At 37.3% G+C, this 26,146-nt stretch overlaps 1 protein-coding gene across 4 annotated transcripts in view; it reads right to left on the minus strand.

Moving 5' to 3' along the window:
- LRBA (LPS responsive beige-like anchor protein) overlaps nucleotides 1–26,146 on the minus strand; it is a 377,228-nt gene that overhangs the window by 336,400 nt on the left and 14,682 nt on the right. For all 4 annotated transcript variants that reach the window (XM_021393535.1, XM_021393537.1, XM_021393538.1 and 1 more), the window contains 3 exons: nucleotides 4,297–4,528; nucleotides 4,062–4,162; nucleotides 1,810–1,905 (listed from right to left, as the gene is read on the minus strand). In XM_021393535.1, the coding sequence (XP_021249210.1) occupies nucleotides 1,810–1,905; nucleotides 4,062–4,162; nucleotides 4,297–4,528 (429 nt within the window). The remainder of the gene's footprint in view (nucleotides 1–1,809; nucleotides 1,906–4,061; nucleotides 4,163–4,296; nucleotides 4,529–26,146) is intronic.

The following is a 26,146-nucleotide window of genomic DNA, read 5'->3' on the forward strand; positions in this document are numbered from 1 at the left end:
GGTTTGTGGTAGCCTAAAAGAATAAACAGATTTATAAATTTATTTTCACATAGCTTTGTCAGTCAGGAAAATAATTGGTTTTGAAAAGAAGTTGGCCATATAAGGAGAAGCATATACACTTCACTTAACAGCTCCTTTCTTTTCTTCACCTAAACTCACATTTAGGTGGCTTCCAGTTTGTAGATGACAATCTTATGACAATACAACCCCCAGGCAAAATCCTGGTATCAAGCACAGAATCAAAGGTAGCTTGAACGCTATTAAGCCTTTTGTTTCAAACAGCTGGGTCTTGTGCATTTTTTGATTTTTTTTTTGTTTGTTCATTTTAACATCACTATTAACTTTCAAGTGTTCCACTGAAGACTTGCAATACACACTTCAATTCAGACTGTCATAACCTCTGATCAAAGATGCTGTACAGATGATCAATACCAATGAACAAAAAACATCAAAGAACTTGAGTGTTGCCAGACATCTTAACATGTTCCCACGCTCCATTTAGCTATCCCTAACCAAATAAAATGCTATAAATTCTTCTCTATACCAGCTAACTAATCAGAGTTTGTTTCTTTGAGCCCAACTTTCGGGACCTGGTAGCACTATCATTTGGCTTAAATCACAATGGTTATGAAGTATATTAAATAATTAATTTCTAAGATTTCGTGTTTTAAAAATCAGTGAGCATGTTCCCACTGCAGTTAGTGAGGCACCCCAATACCACAGACTGTTCAAGCATTCAATGCTATTACCAGAAGTTTAATACAAGCACTATACATAAGTAGCCAAAGTGAACGGAAACTCGTCTATTGCCAAGTTCTGCTGTATGTGATAAATGTAATTACAGCAGCACAATTCTAGTATTCTGCGTTTTTCAGTCTTCAAATGACAAGTCATTATGTCATCAAGTTGGTGAAGTTCACCTTAAAGATTAAGCATCCTGGGTAATACCTTTAGTTACATAAAAGCAAAGACATCAGAACAGAAAAGTAATGGATTTTGTGAGGGAAAGAAAAAACAAACAAACAAAAAATACACAACCTGGAACAGAGACATCTGATATATTTTATTCTGATTTAAGCATGAAATTGTGAACATACCATTTCATGCCCCAATTTAAGAAGCAAAAGCATTGATACTTCTTACAGAAAGAGGCCACACAGCATTTTCCGACTATCCATTTAGTTTCAAATTCTTTTTTCAAGTGAACAGCACAGAACTTCAGAATGAATAAAAGTCACCTGAACAATTATGATAAAAGACTAACCACCACTAAATCTAACCTTCCCTCAGTAGTATTCAACCTATACACATCTATGATCTGCATTTTCTCAGATAATCACTACGCATAACACAATATTCACACTACCTGACAGCTAGAGAAATAACAAATGGCACGAGTATGGCCATACTTTCTGCAGTTTCACTGGCTAAGGTTTCTAGGTGTAAGGCATTCCCCACACATACTGTATACTAACACAAACACCATTCTCACAGAATAAAGGAGTGAAAAGCAGACATTCTCCTTGTTCTCCTTCCAACAAGATTTAACTCAACTGCTCAGGGCAGGGGTGAAGCCTTCAATTATGTCCATTCTTTATGTAATGCTATTCGTCCTTCCATAGTGATTATGTACATTTGTTATAAGCATGATTTAGTTATACATGATGTAGGTAAGAGGAAGAGAAAAAAAAATCCGTTAAGACTGTCTCTGTAACAAAGACAGATGAGTCAAGTGAAAAATAGGAGTGAAAATAGCCAATCATAGTAGTAAAATAACGAACAAACAAAGGACTTAGAGTATCTACATACTGCAGCACTTTTTCCTGGAAAGTTGAAGAAGGCATCAGGTCCATACTTCTGAGGCAAGTGTTTTAACACAGACAACAATTTCCCAGCGTGAGGTGGCTGTCAAAAAGAATTTTTAGATTTGGAAATAAATAAAACACATCTACAAGAAAGAAAAGACTCTACATACAAAAAACAGAGTTTGGACATATTTTCAAGCTTTGCACATGACTTGAGTAATACTCTGCTAAAACACTCAACATTTTCTATAAACATTGAGAATTATGGATATGGATACTCACATAAGTATAGACTAGGTGCACTGAAATACAATTAAGGGGATAACTAAATTAAGGACTTAAAAGCCATCGTCACTGTTATTCAGCACAAACTAAAATGATTCAGTGCTGACTGCCATCATTGTTTGCCAGTTCCCATCAGCTTTACCATTTGCGTGGATTTGAAGTGAGGTAAACAAATTACCAGATCCAGATGAAAACTAGTTAGGGAAAAACAAATGCAAAGCAATTCTCAGAGCAATTTTGGATTGTGACTGCATGACACTTGTGCCAGCACAAGTGAGATAGGTAAGGGGAAAAATAGCAGACAAGACTACTTTCCATCAAGTTTACAGTCATGTACTAGGTGAAAGATACTGTGGTTAGATATACTCCTTCATAAGCCTATGAGAAATGTTCAAGCCTCAAGGGCAATACTCAGCACATAAATTGAATGCTCAGTTAGTGTGAACACTTCCCCACCACAATCCTAATTCTGCATTAATTTTGTTGTAACACTCAGCAACTAACAACTCCAAACTAAGTGTATGAGCTCACAACAGAAATCCAGCAAATACTGGTCACAGAGACAGAAAATACTTTTGTGCATCTTTTTTTACCACTCCACAGCTTTCCAGTAAATCTATTTTCAGACTACAGTTTCACTACCCTTCTAATCTTTTTCTGGAGGTGCTCTTTTTCCCTTCTTCTAAGTGACTACTCTGAAAATTAAGCATTACATGATCCATTACAAGTATTTAAATGTACTAAAATTATAGTCAAATAAATAATGTTTCATAAATCTGAGTTAAAAAATTGAAGAAGGAAACACTGAGATCTGTTCAGATGTCTTCAGCACCACAGAATTCAACTTGGCAATTTGTGTTGTAGCCTGATACTTCGAATCTTTAAAGCACTGCTGATTTTAAGATTTATGGACTTGAGCAAGTCCATTGCAAAGCACTTGTGGCATTTTTCTCTTCTATTCCTCTACATAGGAATCTTAGTCTTTAATAAAGAAAGGGAAATTAAATGCAAACAGCAAAGCGCCAGGAAATGAAAGGTTAACGTTACAAAGACAACTTAAATTCAGCCATGGTTGAATATACTCTGTGTGTTCAATTATTAAATTTAAACCCTACATAGGATATTTTTATGTGAACAAGTTATTTCAAAAGTTCTTTTTAAAATTTGCTGTGTTAATGCCTTTCATATTGCATATATATTTTTAAAATTATTTCAAAGAAACAAAGACATCGACCTGACTTTCCCCTACATTAGGCAGGTATTTAGAGAAAACAGGAGTGGAATAAAAAATCCAAGTAGGTAAAACAGTTGGTAGGTAAAGCAAAGCAAAAACTTTGTGGAAGAAAGCATATCTGCTGGCCTCTAAAACAGAAGAATTTTACTTCAGGGAAGAAGGCTCTCAACAGTAAACAGGCACTCTTTTCTGTTTCTCTAGTTCACTCAGAACAGGAGAAAACATGCAATGTAACGTTTCAGTCAGCACTCATTTTCATTTCAATTTTTGCTACAAATGATCACTTTGCTAACTGCATAAAATCTTTCAGGTAAAGACAATGTGAAAATACGAAAATATTGACATGCATGTATACACAATTTCTACTGATTTGCATCTTCCATCTTTCAAAAACAATTGTTGTTCTTTTTCCTTCGATTTCATGCAACTGGAGCTACAAAAATAAAAACATGTGCATGTAAACACATGCTTCGAATCACTACATCATCCCCCAGGTGTTCAAAAAGATCAATCCAGTCAGTATATCCAGAAGCAAAATTCAGTGCCATCGCTGCACTACTCTACGTATAATTGCTTTTAAGTGAAAATGATACAATACCAGCAGGTATCCTTTATTTCCTGTTAGATTAAAATACATATTATTTATTTTTTAAGGTTATCAGTCTTTTAACATGGGAACATTAGGAAAAATACAAACAACACTATAAAAATGGCTTTTGTTCTTTGTTTTCTTTTACCCATCTCCCTTTTTCTCCTTGAAGTTTGCTGAAGAATAACTTTAGCTCTCGAACCGTCAAGTTATAGCTAGCCAACACACCCAGCATATCCACTAAGAGATCTGAAAGGAGAACGACAATATAATTACTTAGTAAGATGCAATGTCAAATTTCCGTCACTTCATTAATAAATAAGTGTTCTCATGAGATTTTACATATAAATACAATCTGACTCATGTAGTAGATAAAGCTGTACCTGCAATCATGTTGTCAGCTCTATCAATTCTCTTGAGCACTTGTTCTACCAGTCCCACTTCTGTGCACGCTTGTAGATTGCGTATACTTTTTTTCAAGATTGCTGTAAACATGCTCCACACCTCAGCCTGACAGGTGATGTCACATTTATCCAGCAGTTCTACCATGCAGGTAATGCCCTCTCCTTCTTGGATGATAAAGTTCATTTCGAAGTCAAATTGGCCTCCAACAAGCTTTCAGACAAAATATTTTAAAAACAAAGTCAAAATATCATTCCACTGTTGAAGTTATTAATTCTGCAAGAAGAAAACTATAAAAGATATAAGCTAAAAGAATATAGTGTGGTCAATATCAGTGTACCAAGTCTTATTTTTCCCGTTTCAAGTTTTGCGGTGCAACTTCAACAGATGGTGCTCCTGAGGTTTCAGTAACTCTCAGGCAACTGCTGCACAAGATCTCTACGGTTAGCTAACAATACAGATGTCCTGAGCTGCCCCACACACATCTGAGAAGTGCATAGATCATAAGAGTGTTTCAAGAGAGATGAGCAAGGTCAGAAAGAATCCCTTAAATGGCCTGGAGTGGCCACAGAAGCTTTCGTCTGTACATGCCTAACACTCCTCAAATCAGGGGGCTATTCTAGCCTTATGCACATCAGAAATACTGCTACTTACAAACACTTAATAGTCATTCCTGAGATATTAAATAAAGCTGGTTAAGTATTTACTGCCAGTTTCATTAGTAGCTAGAGGTACTAAAAAGAAGTAAAGCCTTGCTATATTAGGATCAATGTGAAACCACATCACTGTTTAAAGCCTTTGACTATGCTTTGGCGCAGGCACTTAAATCCTGTAATATTTCAGGTCACCTAGATGCAGACTTTGTTTGAACATACACCAAGCAACTAATTGCATCTGCCAGGAGAACAAAGGGGGAAATAAAGAGATAACCTACTTCATTGTGTTTGGTTTTTTTTTACTCAATAAAATAAAAAATCTAGCTGAAGCAAAGATAGATTATAGTAGCCTCAACCCCAATCTCTCCACATTTTAAACTCTTCTTGTAGGTTATAACTATAATTAACTTAAAAATGTGACATACTTGCCTATTACATAAGAGCAGGGAAAGTGGAATTCAGATAGCATCAACTCAAACTCAAAATTTGCAATCAAAAGTATATCAGCTCCTCAGCTCAACAATTTTGTCAAGTACAAGACTTAACTTCTGTCATATACGGTGTTTCTTACCCTCAAGTAAGTTCACATGCCAAAATCACACCACATCAAAATTGCCCCAAAACACATAGACTAAGTTGCTTCCATCTTAGCTCCAACAACCTCTCTCAGCTAGGCAGGACCTGAAGATAAACTTACGCAACAGAACAGAATATATGCTCTTCATTAACTACCGAAATTACCATACATTTTCCTCAAGTGACTAAATCTTGTCACACTGAAGAAGCAATCTTTGGTCTTCTGGACATAAATCAGTAATGCCAAGCACGACAAGAAGCAGAGAAAGTTACTAGTTCTATAACAGAATAGACAATGTCTCACAGTAACAATTTCTAAATAGTAATTTACATTTTTCCATTTTCTCCTCTCTTGGTCACGAAAAATAATTACGCAATTTCTTATCAGATGCTTTCTTAATATTCAAGGAAACCACAGGAACTGAATGGAGAGACTTAAATTATATTCCCAGCTTCTCTATATCAACTCTCCCTGTCAACTCGCTCAAAACAAATCTATCAAGTCATTAGCATTCCCAAGCTTCCCTTTTCCTGTTCCCTAAGATGCAGGGCCTACCTCGAGCACTGCAAGCTAGAATTCAAGGGTCATAAAAAAAAGCTGAAGATAATGGATTAGAGCACAAGTATCACAAAACAAATGCAAAGAAAAAGGTACATACCTCTTTCATAACTGAACAACATGTGTGAAGCACGTAAAATGAATTGCTAGTATCACACTTTGTTTTATACTCTGTGTATCACACTCTACAAAACGGAGGTATTCCTCAAGAAGCCAGTATCTCTCACCATCCAGGTGAGAAACAAAGACTATACTGCATTCTGTGTGCACAGTAACTGAAAGCTAAATTCTAGCCACGAAACACTTGCTAATTCTGAACAACCAATTCAACTCTTTATGCACTTGGTTTTAACTAACCAGCCACCCATCAATTTTCACACCAAAACCATATAAAACTACAAGAGGTGACCTTACCTTCACCCTATAGTCCACCAATTTTTCACTTTTGGCTAGATACACTATTATCAGTAACTACCCATCCAGGAAGCTGTCAAATTAAGTTTCCAATCCAATCTGCAAAAATAAGCATTTCAGCAAGTATATCCCAGAAATAATATGCGATGGAAGAAATAATTACTACTTTAACATTTCCTTTAAGGGAAAATGAGGACAAAAATATTGACGGAGAAAGCAATATACTGAAGGCACAGCACAGTTGATGTACTGTATGCATGCATACCTATTAGATACACATAAGCAGACACACACCACAGTATGTCATATTAACCCTTTCTAATGGTGATTTGAAACTGATCAACCTTCAAAACACAAATTTGTTTCCTATGACAGGGATCATAATCCAGGTCCATGCATTGGCTAGTTATTATCTGAGCTGCAGTAATGGCTGTGCACAGCAAAATGTAATCTTCCCAAATGTCACAGTAAGTTATGAATATCTGAGCAGCTTAATGCACCTTACTAGCCATGAAGTGTGAGAATGTAATCTTATTACCTTTTTATGGTTGTATTTTTTTGAATAATGTAGCCTTTGAACTGATGTATAGTCTTTCCTTGCACTTTAGCGTGATTTGGTCTCTAATGTCGCACAGTACATTTTTCAAAATTCTCCAATTCAACGTATTTTAAGTCTCAGGCTGAGCTGCATAAACAATCTTTATAGCAACCTACAGGGTGGCATAACGTTTTCTTTCTCTGGCCTGCAGCGTAGAATTAAGCGTACGCTTATAGGAATGGCTTTCAAGTGCAGTATTCAAAGTATTCAAACACATCATGACAAATTTTACATTTTGCCATTAATATTTACCTTAAGTATATATATAAGCTAAATCAAAAGCTCAAGATTTTCAGTAAAATGTTTCTACGTATAGGTGACTGAAAACAGCAATTCTTAGCAACACATTTAAACATACCAAACCTCTCTTTCCTATTAACCTTTCATCTAACCTAAAATGGAAGAAGCAATCCAAGACATGAATGAGATGGTGCACCCTATGAGTGAGCAACTTACAAACTGAAGCATGCAGAAAATCATCCAGAATAAATACAAACTCCACTTTAGTGAAAGTTCATGATCCAGGCTATGAATCTGATTTCAAGTCATTTTGAAATGGTTATACCTGGGACAACTACAGAGCTGGATTTTCACAGTTTTACCCCAAATCTCTAAAATGGCTTTACACTTCTACAGAGCTTCTTCTTCCTCATGGTTAGTAAATAAGCTACACAGAAAGACAAATATATTTGTTTTGCTCCCTAAAGTCAGGAGAAAACACCTATTAACCTATTAAGTTAATTTCATAATCTCAGAATTGCTTCTTTAGTACGTCCAAAATAAGGGATGCGGATGAAATCTAGCCACTGGATAAAGTCTATCACATGAAGGAAAAAAACGGAATCAGTAGTTAAACAGAAGGCCAATTCTATCATAACAGAAATCTTTAAATTTATGCTTAATCAAGACCCACAAAGCTGCATGTACAACGCTAATAACCAGCTGAAATTTACTGATTTGAATAAGTCCTTACACAAGCTAAGCATCAAGAAAAATCTGCTGAAGCTGAACCAGATGCATTTTCCAACAGAAACATTTAATATACACTCTACATTTTACTTCTATTAACAAATAGCTACATTATTCAAAAATGATCATGGTTTTACCACAATTTTATGTCAGTTGGCTTCAAGTTAAAAACAAATAAATGCATAACACCCACATTTCCAAACCCTCAGTGAAGAAATCTGATAGCAACTCCTGGAGAACAGAAACATAAAGAAGATGGGTTCGTTTGAGCCATTATGCTTACAATTAACAGAAACTAGCAATGTAATATTCTGTGCCTACATTCACTTTTTATCTCCCACCAAAGAAATAACCTACAACCTCCATCCCCTTGCAGATATTCATAAGCTCAAAACAAATGTACTCATCATCAGAAATGTGTCTATGATTTGGGAAGTACATGGCACTTCGCAAAAATCTCACAACATCAGGAGTGATCCCAACCTAGTCAAATTCGCTGAGGACACACAATAAACAGTAGAAGCCAACACTGTTGGTACACATCCTGGGTGTGCTAAAGATGGTTCTGATTTGGAAATGCCTCTACAGACCAGAAGAAACAGCTGGGGAAAATGAATAACTTATACATACTCTTTTGCAGCAATCCATTCTCTGCCTCTTGTCTCCTATTTTTTTCATGCTGTCTTCACTATCGCTAATACTACACTTGGAGGCAAGAATGTACTAAAACACAAGATACTAAAAGAAAATTTGTTAGGAAACTGGGTTGACATTTTGGATAACTACATTAAACAGTGACATGAGCAAGAACGTCAAGACAGAGAAGACATGACAAATAGGTCTCATGCCTAGAGAGTAGGCAGTAAGGCAAGGAAGAACTGAGGAAGCCCGGATGCACACTTTTCTGTGTTCAATGCACTGCCACTATAACAACAAAAACACAGTCACACTAGGCAAAGAACAAAGAAATGTGGGGAAGACCCATTCATGAAAGGCAAGGTCATAACGTTCCAGTAAGATGTAGGTGATTTAAAAACATTTGCTACCCTTAGCAGCAGCTCAGAGTTTAAAGTAACAAGACCACAAATCTGCAAGTGAAATTTATCTCTTCCTCAGAAGGCAGGATTCTACTTCAGCCTCTTCTGTGAGCATTCTCTACACTTTGCTTCAACTCTGGACTTGCTCAAAAAGCAAACAAGTATTTCTTGGGGGAAAAAAAAAAAAAAAATCAAACTTTTCCTGATGCTGCACAGGCTGAAGTCATCAGTTCCCTCCCACCCAACAGTCACACTCAAACAAATGAATAGATCGTACATGTCTCCCCTACTTTCTAAGAGAAAAAGGATGGGCTGTGGAGGGTGAAATTTTATTTTATTTTTTTCTTAACTATGTGTTTTCTCTCGCTGTTGCCAAGCTCCTAACAAAGCCAACACCTTCATTTGCTCAGTGAATAAGAAAGGTCCGTTTTAAAAGGGGCACATCAATAATGGCATTGCACAACAATTCTACATCTCCATTGCTTCTATTCGTTATGCACATTCAATGTTCTGTACTAAAACAATTTTTTTACTCAGTCTCTCCTTCAGAAAGATGCTTAAAAATAAATTTAACATGGGCATAAAAGGTGTGAAGAGTCTACTACTGCCACCTAATGTTGGACCCAGCTTTTTTTTTTTTATTAAAGAGAGTGCTTCAGGGCAGTCTAACTCTCTCAACTGAAATAAATGGAAAAAGCAAAATTTTTGTACCCATAGGTGGAACGCATCTCAGAATCTTTATGATAGTTATGTTTACCTATGTTTTCCCACTCCTGAAAAGGAGAAAAGAAGCTCTAACAGATAGCCATGCTGCAATCAATTATGCTCTATTTGCTGTAGCTAATAATCTTGTATTTTCACTCTGCTTGCAAGCATTTCTATATCAAAGTAGCCCACTAATAAAATTAGTTCCATTCCTAGCGTGCAGTTGAAGGCCCAAGGCAAACAGAACAGTACTAGGATGAATTAGTTCTATGCAGCGTTTTTAATTATAAATGGGAGGGTACTGTGAAATTCAATTTTTATACATTTCTGTATTTATATCCATTTTAAAGTACATAGCAAAAAAAAAAAGAAATTCAATCACTCCCTTAGAAAGGGAACAATCAATCCATCTTTTAAGTGAAATGACTAGCAAAATTCAAACTTCTCCTACAAAAAAGAAAAAAAAAAAAAAGAAATCCCCCAAGTAGGAAAGCCCGCTCTGACACTGACCGAAGAGTGGGCTTGTCCAGCATATCTGTAGGCCATTTAACAGGGTCACCTACAGTGGGGCGTTATCACTTTGGAGAATAAAGGCAGAGAAGGTGCAGAAGTGACTCTTCCACAGGCTTCTGTTTCAAGCAGAACACTGAGGAGGCAATCCTACCACAACTCTTTATTTTGCATTCCTGAGGAAGCTAAGGATTACAATCTGATCTCTTGCAAATCAATTTCAAGACAAAATTGACTTGTAATATAATCCACATAGTGGCTGAAGACATATTTACAAAACCTGGCAGTTTTCCAAGTTTGGCTTATATTATAGATCTCAAAAAATGTTAGCATCAACATAGACTGTATCTAATTCCACCCGAAATTAATCTTTCCAGCTTTTGTATTAGCAGCATTAAATTATGCTTGTTATAATCTTTTTTCCAAAGCACCTGAACCTGCGATGTTGCTTAAGATACACAAGAAAGATATAACTCCAAGAGATGGTTTAATAACATGCAAATTTGTAGCTCTATACAGGAAATGAAATACCCTGAATTTTACATCACATCAGATTCATATATGGATTGAAAGTAAATAAATCATTTAAACTATGATACAGAGAACCTTTTTAAATTTGCATTTATCTACAGTAAATACTGCCATGTTCTTTAATAGCTTGCTAGTGCAATCTTTGCAAACTAATGATTTATGGTTGCGACATCTTAAAAATCAGAAATCTGTCATTTTATGACAGCCAGTAGAAGAAAGTCAGCTCGAGTTACTGTACTCTGAATTTAAACTCAAAGACTCAAAACAGATAGCAAAGCACTGTACTATGCCATCCGCGTCATTATCACAGCACTTCCCTTCCTTCCTACGCTTCTAAAATTTATCTATCATTTTTATTTGAATTTACCAGAATTTTGAGGGGGGTTTTTTTGTTTTTGTTTGTTTGTTTGTTTTGGTTTTTTTAAATCAAGGTCCAGATAGAAAACTTCATATGTAGTGCTTAAGTTTTTGACAAATCTAGCAACATCACCCATAAACAAACAAAAATGACCACTGTTTCCTTAGGAAAATGCATTAAACCATACCTCAGTTATCAAGCTGTGCAGATCCCTCCCCTCTAAGAAAGAGCCCCTCTAAGAAAGAGCCCAGAAGATGAGCAACATGACTTGAACCATCACCAAGTCCAAAAGAGAAGACTCTGATTGTGTCTTCACATTACACCCATAACCCAGTCAAGAAAAACAAACAAACCAATGTAACAGTGACACCACACCTGAGCAAATATAAATAAATATGACTCCTTCACATAACTTTTCATTTAAATAGGATGACAACTTTTAATATTTGCAAAGTACTAAGAACAGTGTAACAATGGAATGCTAGAGTACCACAAGGTTATGAGCTCTAAGAAACACGCTTGAATGTATTTTACAAGCTGATAGGGACATGGGGATAACAAATAAGGGGTGAAAGGCTGAAGGAAATAAAGAAAAAGGAACAAAACGGAAGATGTTCCAAACACAGAATTGCTGAAGAATAGCAAGAAATAGCCTTACCAGAGGACTAAACTGAAGCTCAAAAAGCCAAAAGAGAACCCAGGATGAAGAGAACAATCTGTTTACCTCTAAAGCTCTGATTCTTATTGGGTTTCACAAGAGTTCAGGATTTCCCCTCCTACTGAAAGTCACAGCCTTATATAGCATGTAGGAAGCAAATGTATGCCAGCTCCTCAACAGCCATTACATTTCATAGCTCAGCAGATGAACAGTGAATTTCAGCACAGTTAAAGGCACTGGATTACAAATTACACAGAAGCCAAGAACCCAGCACATCTGCTTCTGTCATATCTGACAATGTTTTGATTCAGAGCAGCTGGAAAACACCACACCTGCCTTCTCAGAATTGGCAAAGATTGTCTGCTACAGCTGAAGCAGAGACAGGTAAGAGTCTGGATGCAAGAAAGTTGAAGTTTCATAGCAAAGAGGAACAAAAGCCACCATGGATTCAGATAATTAGATGGCCAATTCAGGTCTGGAATCCTCAACTAGCCAGGATTCACCATGTCACTGTTTTCTGCTTCTGTTTTCTCCCTAGTACAGAAGCTCCTACTATTACCCTAAATCTCCCCCTCCCCTCCGTTTGTCTCTGTCCCTTTTCTCATCATATAGGTAATGATTGAATGGAAATTTTCTTCAAGGAAAAGATACAAAAGTAAAGAAAGCAAAACAAAGAAAAACAAAGAAACAAAAAACACTAAAAAAGAAACAAGCAAGAAAGACTACTAACGTTGCATTTATTATCACTACTGCCTACAAACATGCACTCCTGTTTTTCCAGTTAAAATCTCCCAACTCTTCTCTGATAAGTTCTTTTTCTAACAAACTTCAACTACTCCAACACCAAATTTGGCAATTTACTTAAAATTCTGACAACAGCACTAATGGAGTTCTCAGCATTTTTTTTATGATCAACCCCATCATATTATGTATCAAGATTTCCAAGGCAAAAAGGTTTGTTCTGGAATTGCTACACTCAAAGGAATTTGAGAATTCAAAAGGATACTTAAACGTCTTCCACACACAGATTTGTTACTCAAAACTCAGCTATTATCTATGAGTGATGGTACACAATCTGAAAGAAGCTATATCCAAATAGCATAGGAGTACATTAAATGTTTTTTCTTAGACTACCATTTTCCCTGTGAGAAGTGGGATTAACTGAACAATAAATAAATAAATAATGCTCCTGTGAGACAATGGAGGAACATTTGCCTTTATGAAAAGCTACTCAACTTGAACATGAAGTACCACTAAATAAGTATATTTGGTGAGGCCCCACCTCGAGTACTGTGTCCAGTTTTGGGCCCCTCACTGCAAGAAAGACATTGAGGCCCTGGAGCGTGTTCAGAGGAGGGCGACAAAGCTGGTGAGGGGTCTGGAGCACAGGCCTTATGAGGAGCGGCTGAGGGAGCTGGGGTTGTTCAGTCTGGAGAAGAGGAGGCTCAGGGGAGACCTTATCACTCTCTATAACTACCTGAAGGGAGGTTGTAGTGAGCTGGGGGTTGGCCTCTTCTCTCTTGTAACTAGTGACAGGACGAAGGGGAATGGCCTTAAGTTGCGCCAGGGGAGATTTAGGCTGGACGTTAGGAAATACTACTTTTCTGAAAGAGTGGTCAGACGCTGGAATGGGCTGCCCAGGGAGGTGGTGGAGTCACCGTCCCTGGAGGTGTTCAAGAAACATTTAGATATAGCGTTCAGAGACATGGTTTAGTGGAGTTATTGCTGGTAGGTGGATGGTTGGACTGGATGATCTTGTAGGTCTTTTCCAACCTAGCTAATTCTATGATTCTATGATAAGGAGAGGTTAAATCCATGAAAACAAACAGTATAATTTTTTATAAAATCTGTTTTATTCCATATCCAAGTTAGACGTTTATTTGTTCCTTTTTGTGCTTCCTGGTAATGGCCACTGCAGTCCTATTTAGCTTCCTTTAAATTCTTTCAATAGTAAAAGCCCACAACAGAAGTACAAGAAACCAGTTCCCCAGTTTCTGCAACTTAGCACATCCCAGACATAGCATCTATCATAGACATGAATACTTGGACCACAGGGATAACTACAGAATTCACAAATGGGAAAAAAATAAGCCCCAAAAATCTTCGCAACTTGACTTCAGTCAACAACTAAACAAATAAGTAGACAAGTATCTTCAAGTCATAAGACATTTTGATTTAAATGCCAAACCTGGAGATTCTGGAAGCCTCTAACAGAGGAGCTGTTTGGTTTCTTTCCATCTGCGGGCATATGACCTCTAAAGTTTTGCTGACCAAATTCAGCACTACCTGAAGATCACATGCGTTCCTCAATATTTATCAAATCAAGGTCTTAGTCACAATATTCTCCTGTGGCTTCCCACATATGTAAATATTTACTTACAAGAGAAAGACTTCTGAGTACAACAACAGAAAAAGCAAATACCATAAGAAAAGATGAAGCAAGAACCTCTGATTTCAACAGAACAACCTGGCATAATAGGATAAACCGTGGCCTCTTGGGTGGGAAACTGAAGACCAAGACTAACACGAGTAACTTTGGAGAACAAAGCCAAAAGGACACTATTAACTACTGGCCGGCCTAGCAGAACCACTGTTGTGGATATAACTCTTCTGTGCAGCTCACCACACCTCCCAAGCAGAAAGCCAAGACTGTAGTAATAACTGTACCTTCATGAGATTCAATTACCACTGAAGTTACACCAACATTTTCTATACGTTATGTTTGTGTGCATCTTCCCCATCAAAGATTAAGACAGATGGCACTGCTTCAGCACTGCAGAGCTGTTACACTATGTCCATTTCTGTGAAATGCCTATCTAAATCCAGTAACTTATTTCTTTCACACTGCAACTAAGTATACAGCTCACGGTATTCGTAGTTTTTCACTCATCTGTTTTTGCACTGAAAACGGATGTTAAGAAAATAGTCAATTGATCAGTGGTCTATTTCTGCTGCACGTCTAGATTTCAAGAAATTCTTCCCTTAGCCAAGACAAACACAAAGCACAGAGAGCTTCCTGAAGCATACAATTCCACAATATTTTCCCACCACTCTGGAAAAAAGCATGTATGGGGTGGGAGGGAATGCTGCTAACTGAAATTGACACTGTAATTGCCACATTTTCGGCTGCTTATCACTGATCAAATTATAAACTTGTCAAAGTTAACAACCCTGGTTTCCTGGCATACTACCCAGGAGACACACAAAGACCACCCCGATTTGTGGACTCCTCAACAATATATGCTGAAACTGTGGTCCTTAGTTCTTCCAGGTTCCCAGGCCAGCCAGGTACTCTGCAACCTCTGACTCCAAGCTGCTGACTGCTCCACAGAGGGAGCATGGGAGGTGAAAATATTTCTGTGCTTTGATGTCATTAGAGATCTATCAGATAGGCTGACACAATCACGGAAGTATTTCATTGCAGTGTCTGCCCTGGCAGACTGACATCATTACAAGAGAAACTTTTCTTTTAGTCAGAGAAGGTCGATTCATCCATGGTTTGATTCAATATAAAATTCTGAAATTAAATGAAAATAACTCATACAAGTCTTTTACATATTTGAAGCTTAATTTCTATATTTTAAGGAGTGTTGTTGCAAGGAGATGTTACCAAAAGCACTTTTTTAATAAAGACTCAGAATGGTTAAAAGCAAACCAACAACAAACATGAGAGATTCAGCACACAAAAACACAGGTAAAACTACAGCTATACAGCTCTGCTACCTAGCTCTTCCACACAGGTGATCAGCTAAGGCTCCTGACTGTGCAGCTCAAGCAACCTGAAATGTGACAACTTGAAAAACTGAAAAAGTAATCGCTGCACTGTAAAAATTTAAAAACAAAAAAATTGTTAATTATATTTCACGTTCTCCCTTTTTTTTTTCATTAACCAGTAATAGTAAGAACCTTCATCCTGTATGCCAGTTCCACTAAAACTTAAAGCAGGTGTATACGCTTCCATCACCAACACCAAATTAGTGCATTTCATTATGAAAAGAACGAGTGATCGCATAATGTCCAGGGAGCAGACATTTTACTCCAATCTCTTCCTCTTCATTTGCTGTTTTTTCCCCACCTTGCTTCTCAAACTGTACAGTATACTCTTGAAAAACAGCATTAGAACTTCTAACACTATGAGTGCTCCTCCCTGCTTTAGTTGTTAAGTGCTTAACACTGCTTTCAAGCCTCACTGTTCTGTGTTGCCTTTATAAACTGCTGGCATAAGGCACAGGAAAGAAGTAAACAAGCCAAACTAATGAAACTAGCATAGAGATACATTGCTTAATAGAACACAACAATTTATATTAGTAGTACAACACAGTTTCTATAAAGGAAACTTTCACAGAGCTCTATGAGAAAATCTGAAGGAAATACAGCAGCACAAAAAGGATAAAAATCTGAACAGGGAAAGGATAAATACATTTTTAGAAAGTTAATTTTAAGCAAGAAAAATAAAGTGGTAAACTATCTTTTGTACAAACTAGCATCAAATCAATCTTCCTAATGACAAGCAAGGATGGCAGGACTGCCTTTACAGCACAGCTCAAAGCAACGCAGTAATGGGTATTTCGTGTATTAATTCAAGATGCTGTCCATTCTTTTTTGTTCTTTTTTTCCCCTTTTTGAAAGACAGCTATGCTTAACACTGCATTCCTACTTGTAAGTAAGAGCCACGAGAACCTGCTGCTACACAAAAACAAGACCAATGAGCACCATCTCATGGGCATTTGAGGTAACAGGTTCTACGCAGGAAATAGAATGACTCTAAAGCAAACAACAAAACGTGAACTGTATGAGCATAGTTTCCAACTTTCAAGTGTTTAGATGTGAAAATAGGGCACAAACTAAAGACATTTCTAAAAATTAGTCACTGTAATTGTTTTGAGAGGAACTTCATTGTATCCTCAAAAAAATGCTGAGGTATTTAGGCACTTAAAATGAGCCTCTAGAAGCACAGCCACATATGTACAATTACCCTCAGCCTGAAGAATCCACTGGGGCTGGTAAAATGAGTCTTTAAGAAATAGAATGAGAGTGATATCAACAGAACTCCATCCCTTCAAGCCAATATTTGAAAAAAAATCATTCCAAGGGTTTGACTGTATACTTGTATGTTTGTTTGTCTTCCTCAACTTTACAGTAGTCAGTGAGATTCTAACAGATAGTTCACATTCATTCCTGTAGATGCTACCAGGCTGAAAACTCACTAAAAACAGTGTTATGGCCTGCATTACTTTGAGTACTTAAAATTCAACAACAGTTTCCTCTCTGACCTGAAATTTTACCCAGTAATATCAATACCTCAGAGGGAACATCCCTATTCAGTTCTCTAGTAGTTCAGGTTACAAAGATACTCTCCTGTTGTAGGACATACCATTTTGATCTTTCTTTAGGTGACCAAAAAGTTTAAAACTCTACAGTTGCATTTACTAGATATTATGATCAGTAAAATAAAACATGACAGAAAGAACAACTAGAAGTACATACTAAGGCACTAACCAAAATTCTAACAGTGAAACAAATAAGCTCCCAAAATGAAGATACATTAGATCTCTGGTTCACCTGGTGTAACATTAGCGGTCACTCCAGACTTCACCATCGTATTTCTATCTTAGAAACAAAAGACAGGTTTCTCTGTGTGCTGTGGGTTTTTTTAAAGGGCCCTTTGTTCCAAGAGAAATAACTCCCAAAGGAAAATTTTCTCAGCTCTTTAAAAGCATCCACACTTTTATACAATGCAAAATGAGCTCTATTTCATATGGCATTTCATAAACGCCCTTCTTAATAAAGATAATACCAATAACCACATTCTCTTAAAGCTCATAGATGGATGTAAGATATGTTCATGAATTCATTTTTCAAGATGAGGCAGGACACATTAGAAAACTGTAAAATCCTAAGTCATCTTTGCAGTGGACTCAAGCACAAATGCAGACCAACTAAATTTATGGACAAGTAACTTACCACACACACTTCTGATAACTAGGTTTCGTTCCCCCCCCACCCCCCCATTATGGTTTCTGTAAATTTTATCGATAAAACACTTTGTAATCATCAGAGTCAGACATGACCAAACCCCACCCTGTTTCACCCCTTTGCTTGCATCAGATCTGTACTTTTGCTTACCGGTTTTTATTACCAGATGCCATTAACACACACACACAAAATCACACGAAGTAAGAAAAAAATTAATCGCAGTGTTTTAAGCATTACTACAGCAATGAAATTTAGAGGGATGGCTGCTCCAGGCAAAGTTTTCCCCGTGAAGATTAGATGATTGATTCTAGAGCAACATGAGTTTTGGAAAGATACAATGCACTGTTATGTACCTCCCCGCCTTGAACACTGGGAAAGCAATTAATTAGAATACTGTGGTGTGCACCTGGAAGAAAAGGCCGCAGTTGGCCAACCAGACACTACTGTTCACTTGGCTCACACCACCTTTGCAATCACTCCACAGCAGCTGAGGATCAAACCAGATGTAGTATTTCAGGTGCAGATCAGAATGACTCTGTATAATCCTTCAGAGTAAACCCTGCAGTGTTTCCTTGGCTTCCTTCCAAAACTCACTACAGTGATCTCCACACACAGCTTTCTCAGCGCTGAAGCAGAGCCTGCTCCAACTCACAATACATTAGTGCATTAGTCAGCCTGTATCCTTCTGATACAAAGGAAGGCACTATGTCATAAGTCACTGTTATTCTTTGCCTTGTCATATCAAACTCTGCAAAACTATCATGATCAAAATTGGCATCTTTAACCAACTTTGCTTTGATGGGGATGAATGTAAAAAACTCACCATCTGCTGAAAAAATTCACCTGGTTATGACAGTAGCTGAGACATAGCAACCCTCCCATAAAAAAATCACCTCAAAAGCAGCTATGCTTGGTCCCCAACCCTTGTATAAAGAAGCACAATTAAAACAGTCATTTTCCACCATCTCTCTCCTTCTGACTCAATTAGCTAAGCAGCAATTCAAATATCGCATCACCCGTGATTCCACACCTCCCAAACAAAGATTAGAGATTGGTGTTAAGGCCAAATATACAAAGCAGAGACCCATTCAATGTACCCAGACAACTTCAACATCTTTGACTGGACTTCCATTAACGCACTGAGTTTTCTTCCCTTTGAAAAGAAAGTTTACGCATCACTTTTGTGATATTCCACGTAATACTCAAAGTCCAGCTAAAATATTCTCCATTTAAAATGCACATTTGCAGTCAGTGTACAAGGTTGAGCTACACTCCATAAGACTCAGGGGTTACTCATTTTAGTACTTCACTTCCAACAACCTCAGATCTCTAGCAAAACACCTTACAAAAACAGTCTTTTGAATAAGAAAATACTTCTCAAGTTTTTACACTGCTGTACTTAACGTCACTAAATGACTGAGGGCTTTCTGGCACCTGTTCTAAGCTTTCTCCCAATCCATTTTGTGAGGATTTATTACTTCCACTCAGGACAGTCTGCAGACTAACTGTATAAAATACTAGCTGGCCTTCTGGCTGGTATTATGCAGTAGGTCACATTAATACACTGATCCCTTGGCCCTATAATCTATATTTGACACCTTTTAAAGAAAGCTTTTATTGGCAACATAGATTTTTAAAGCCCTATTTCAATATAAGCTTTTCACTACCATAACTTTAGAAAACGTTGCTCTTCTCTCAATTATTCACATCTTTTGTTTTTTAGTACATCTTCTAATTATTTGTTGTTGTTGTTGTTTCAAATAATTCCATGTAGGGCTACAAGCAATAAAAAAACAATCATAGCAATAGACAGCAAATGTGTGTAACACACTACAGGATATAAGGTTTGCGTAGTAAGCAAGAATAGCACTTTAAAGACCAGAAATTCAGACACAAATTAGAGGGACAAGAAAACAAGAACTGAAGAGACACTCATTAAAATGTAGAGAAACAGAAGGCTGTAAGTAATACAAGATAGACACACTAGAGGTAAAAGGAACAGCAAAGCCACCAATAATTTATGCAAAATTATCTGAGAAATAGATGTTAAAGTTGTATAGCTCTACAGATTTACAGTATTGTCACCTCAAACCCAATCGTGGGCCTTTGCTAACGGGAATTTCAATAATGAGATTTAGAAAAAAAGTCTGCAAACATCCTGCACATCCTTTTACTCTTAAGTTTGAAAATAAATATTTTCAAGTGTTAATTGGTATGACTTATGTGCACTGGCAAGATAACAGATAACTTTCATATACTGTAATGCAGGCTTAAGTCAGATTGGTCTCTAAATGCACAAATCCCCGCTGTGTTCTCCAGATTCAGTCAACAGAAAACCTTAAAGTAAACTTCTTCTGTCCTGCTACTGGTATCCCAGGTGAGCACACACAGAGCATACAGAACGCACCACTTTTCTAACAGAAAAACAATGGGAGTCATACAAATAGAGGTTTTGGCACAACCACTGCATTATTTCAGCTCCATCACCTGCTAAGTTAAAAACAGCAAGAAAAGAGCCCTACCTTTATTTACTCAATTCCTCCAGTAAGTACAATAACATCTTGAGATCCCAACCAGAAGTTTAAATTTGTATAACCAAAGTTTTCTGCAATACCCTTGAGATGTTTGGAAAGTTTTCTCCCTGGCAAAGGGGAGTAAATTTATTTCTGAAATTTAACTGACTTTTTCCTGCTTAGTATTTAAGACTGAATAAAGTATGAGCGAAGCAGATTAGCATTACCCAGAATAAAACCTCTTCCAGGGAATAACATTCTGCAGAGGCACGAGCGTCTCACGTATCACTACTTTAGTCATATAATTGTAGTATATTTGTTTTATACATTGAAAACCCTACTTGAATGTATCTACATCGTGAAATCGTAGCATTAGAATCATAGAATTATCAAGGTTCGTAAAGAGTTCCAAGATCATCCAAGTCCAACCGTCCACTGACCACCAATATTTCCCCACTAAACCATTTCCCTCAGTACAACATCTAAACGCTTCTTGAGCACCTCCAGGGGCAGTGACTGAACCACCTCCTTAGGCAGCCTGTTCCAGCGCCTGACCATTTTCTCAGAGAATGGATTCTCGGAGAGAATTTTCCTAATGTCCAACCTCAATCTCCCCTGGCACAGCTTGAGGCCATTCACTAGTTACACCTTTGAGTTAGTTGCAGAGAGCAATAAGGTCTCCCCTGAGCCTCCTCTTCTCCAGAGGATAGAATCCCAGTTCCCTCATCCTCTCTTCATAAGACTTACGTTCCAGGTCTCAACTTACACACTTACAGTAAAAAAATAAATATTTTTTTAATACACAGATAAATTGAAGTTATGAAAAAAGCATATTTTTTTCCACAATAATTATTTTATGAGAACAGGATTTCTTCACGTATACTCTTAAAAAGCCAGTTAAATTTTGTCACCTTTGTACAAAGCAATTTATGAATAAGTCAAAAAAAGCAAACAGCTCTTTGTCAACTGTCAGTTGACTCCGTTACTGAAGTGCAGATACCTTACCAAATATCTCCTTCTTCTAATTAACTCATATCAAGAAAGGTTTTCTTTTTATTTTAAACATTTTACATTAAGAACTAACAAGAATTTGGCACGCTGTTGCTTAAAAAGATGGCTGCAGGTAAATAATATTTGAACCTAATTCAGCTGTTTGACTCTGGAGACTGGTAAAACTCTTGATGCCATCACAGGAACAAACAATCATCGCAGCAGTTTTCTCTTTTTGTAGGTGGGCACTCCAAGCAAAGAGACAAGGCTACAGAAAAAGACACCATCAGCAGCAGTACAGTCCTCTACTGAACAGAAAATACAGACAAAACCCACAGTAAGAACATTCTCTCCAAGAAAACCTACTCATAGCAATCGCTCCATCACTGCCATAGTTCTGCACTGAACCAAAGCCTAAACCATTGCGTTGTGTAAAATAAAGCATGCTACAGAAAAGAAGAAAAAGCCCTCTCCACAGAGGTTCTTCAATTCCTAAAATAATATACACTCATTTGCTCAGCACCCATTTTTAATTTAACTGTGTTTATCCTCAGCATCTATTACACTTTCACGTGGCACTACAGATAGCAGTGAGTGATTCCAGGTAATTAGAAGAATGCTCTTGTGAAATTATTCAAATCCACAGGTAGTTTATTGTGGATTTAAGATCATCATCCTAGGGGACAAGAGTTTTTGATTTAAATTTATTTAAAAAGAAAAACACACATCATCCAGTGATGAATCGATTTTACAAATTTGGACTACATAACCTAAGAGCTCTTGTTTCTAGCCTTAAATGGTTGCTGATAGTAACCATAGTTCATCATCATCTGCAGTGATAGCAGTGAAAACAGCTGCACCCACAGCAAAGCAAGCCAGATACTTCAAATTACAACACATCTGTGCTTCCTCTGAAATCATCTTTCCCACTTGGAAACCAGGAAATTCATACATTTGTCTGTGATGTATCCCTGCCTCAGGTAACATACAGGAACTCCAAAAGCCTTTAGTTTAAAATACTTACACATTTCCTACTTCAGATTTGAAAACCTGTCCTGAGATACTATTTGCATTTCCATCTTGATCTCCCTCCATTCTAAGCTGCTTCTTCAGCATATATATTTCAGAGAATTAGCAAGGAAGCAGAAAAAATGATCCCCATTGACATCTTAAGGGCTCAACAAATGGGACAGTTCATCATCACCTTACTATCTGCAACCTGCTTTCTTTAGTTGTTCTTTGCACTGAAAAATTACAACCATTATTTCTATTGCTACATCTTATTCTTTGGGGTTTTATTTGCTGGTTTTATTTGTCCATTCTACAGATAGGAAACTTAATTTTTTCACAAAACTATTATGCGGTCACAACCACATCAATGCAAAATGCCAGACAACAGAGCTTCACATTCCACTGTTAAAGCTGGGAACACCACCACCCATGCTAAAGCTTTGCAATCGATAACCTCATTTCAGGTTTTAGTTCTTCAGAAGAGCTTAAGGAGTAGTTGCAACAGTTTACAAATCGCTTTAAAAAGTGCCCAGTAAATAGCATTTCTTGTACACTAAACATTTCTTTTTACCCCCTTTAATATTGGGCAGTTACAGAATTACCAAAACGATGTCCTCCTGGTAATCTGGATTTTCGGCAATATCGTTCTTATATTCTTTCACAGTTCAGCATGCGATCAACATACAGACACCAGAATTGTCTTAATACACTATGTTTTTAGCTCAATTGATACTCATTTTCTAGTTTGATAGCGTTGTTTTAGTTTTAAGATTTTGGTTCTTCTAATTTTCTCTTTTAATATTTTCATTTGTTAGTTTCTTTTAAACAGGTTTCTACTTATTGCTATATGTTCAGCCCCGAAAATAGAAAACACATGCTGAAACAGCATATACCATGGCTCTATCAAGAACTTAACAGTTGAAGTTCCACTAGTCTAGCTAACAGCAGCCAGCAAATTACTAGAATCCTGGAATGTATTTATAGATTATCCAATTATCAAATAGTCAGTAAGTCACCACACTTGCTTAAAACATGAGGAGACCAGCACATGGGGACAGATTACCTCCTTGAACTACAGAACCAGCCTCAACTGTTTTGTAGAACTCCACATCTTGGCTATGCTTGAGATTGTATACTGAACCCTTATTAATTCTGAAATAAACTAGCTTAAAAATGTCTTGCCTGAAACAACAAAAGACTCAATCTCGGAAAACGTTAACAGTCATAGTTTATCACAGCTGATGACGATGAGCTCATCTCCCTCACTATGGCCACCCTTCTTTCCTTCTTTCTCCTCATTTCTTCCTCCTCCACTCTCAGGGAAGAAGGGGAAAAAAAAAAAAAAAAAAAAAAAAAAAACAGGGAAAGCAAGGACTTCTAGCCCACCACCTGAAAGAGCTGTTGTAAGCGTCACAATCTACTCATTGTACCTTTCTTCAAATATTTTGGCCAAAGAAAATGGGAGAATACAAGGAAAATGAGCCCTGCACAGGAAGAGTCCAAATTCAGCCTTGTGTCTGTCTGCTAGCAGCAATCCTACTTTTAGGATTTTGCAGGCTTTCCAGTAGAAACAGAGAGCATTCCTTGTAAGCAAGACATACAAGAAGGATGTAATGCTGTTGCAACTGTATTTTCCATTCTAATTGTGTGGCTATTTATTGAGAGTCATGTTCTGAGTTGCAAATATAACTATAGCTTTAATCCAACAATCAGCCACCAAACCGAGAAAAGTGTCAGCACAATAATTAATCTTTCTTAAAATTATCAAGACTGACATTATGCACTCATAACTAAGTTTCATTAAGATAATTTTTATACTACAATATGTTTTAGTGGAATTCAGGAAGACCAGGTTACTGAGTGGTCTTCTAGGTACATTAAAAAAATGAAAAGAATTTTCTCAAAAATCCAATTAATTTTCATAATGCATAACTGATACCATTTTCAACTGTTTCCTGAAAGGGAATGTTGTTCCCAAAGAAGGCTGACCAGTTCCTTCTATCAAGCTTCAAAAATCAAAAATGAGGATCACACCTCATTCATTAAATATTTCCAATTATGAAGCTGCTTCACTGTCTCTACACATACAGTGAGGACAAAGATCCCTATTTCCTAGAAAGGGCACTCTATGTCCCTAAGCAAAATTGGTTCTTTTTCGTATTATTTGGAAGTCACTTAATAACATACAAAACATTCTGCTGAAAGCAGTACAAAATAAGGACAGCAACAGAAGGCACAGACTACTATTAGGTCACCGAAACAGTAAAACTACGAACATTTTCAATAAAATTTAAGCCAGGGTTGGAACAGTGTAAGTGCCACTGGGGCTACAGAAGCCTAATGAGAGTTTTTGACTCTCTAGAGTCAGAAACTAAACAGTCTCAACTCTAATTAAATTTCACGCTAGGATTAAAAGCGAGAAGGGAAGTCATACTGGACTCCCCTACCTCCCAACTTTATTTCCTAGGTGCCTGATTCCAGCCAACAGAATACACGTATCTGCTGCTGCTTTGACAGCAGCAAGAGTTCATCTTCGAAAAGATTGTTTGAACAGCTGAACCTACACACATCTTACAGTGGCTCTAAGAGTAGAGCTTCAGGAAATCATGGAAGATTCCTTTAAATGGAAACCATCCAACAATGTATAAAATCACTCACTCTTGAGAGCAATAACTGTGCTACTATATTTCCTAGCTTTGCTTTAAATCCTTGAAATTCCCGATGATTCCTTATCGAATCCTACTCACTATTCCTCACTAACAAGCTCAATCCTGAAGATACTGACCCATGCCATTAAATCTAGCAGAAAATAAGACGTAATGGACTTGCATATGGACGAGTTCACAGGGGAAGGAAAACTGACATAGCTTTCTAAATATTTCTGCTAAACAATCATCAAGTGGTAAAAGTTTAAATTCAAGCTTTTAGTTGCCAACAAACATTGAATCTACATTGTTATCGTGAACAAATGTGACAGATCTTAGGTTGTAGTGCACTGATGATCCCTATGGTGGCCCCGTTAATTAAGGGAAATGTCCACTTTCAAGATGATTTTATGTCTAGAACTGCTTGAGCAAAGGATCAATAAATGGTCCTAGAACAGCTTTCTATTTCCTATTCTCAATCCCTTGGTTCGCCTCCAAAAGATAGTGTGCACATCCTTCCTGCTGATGCTAGCCAGAGGTCCATCTTTGCTCACAGCATCCCCGTGAACACTGCTATAGCACGAAGGTTAGAAAAAGACCCCAAGTGATTTCGATGACAAATACCACTGTTGTTAGAACCAAGGACCAATTGTGAAGCATCTCTTGATGAAGCAGCACAGAAAACACAGCCCAGAAGAAAGGTATCTTCTAACAGCAGTGACTGTTTAAGGAAGTTGCCTTGGGGCACTTTTATTTTGCATCATCTACAGGGTGCTGTGGAATCCAGTATCATCCCTACTTTCATTTCTACCAATTCTCTGCAGTCCTCTACATGAATGCTTCCAAGGCAGAGAGCTCCTGCATGAAGTAATGGGTTTTTAGTCTTTTGCTACTCTATGCATTCTTATATCCTCATAGAAAAATCTGGACCTTCATTCCTCTTCCTGGGAAACTTGAATTCAACTCAACCTGTGTCACAGACACGACTACCTACTTCGTGCAAAAGTAGGACTTTGAATCAACCTGCAGAAATTGCATGATATCTGATGGATGTAAAGAGCACAGCTTGACTCTTAAGAGGCCCTGCTACATTTACAGAACTGGTAAATAAAAATAACAGTTTTC

The sequence above is a fragment of the Numida meleagris genome, chromosome 4, assembly GCF_002078875.1.
Source record: "Numida meleagris isolate 19003 breed g44 Domestic line chromosome 4, NumMel1.0, whole genome shotgun sequence".
NCBI classification, from domain to species: Eukaryota; Metazoa; Chordata; class Aves; order Galliformes; family Numididae; genus Numida; species Numida meleagris.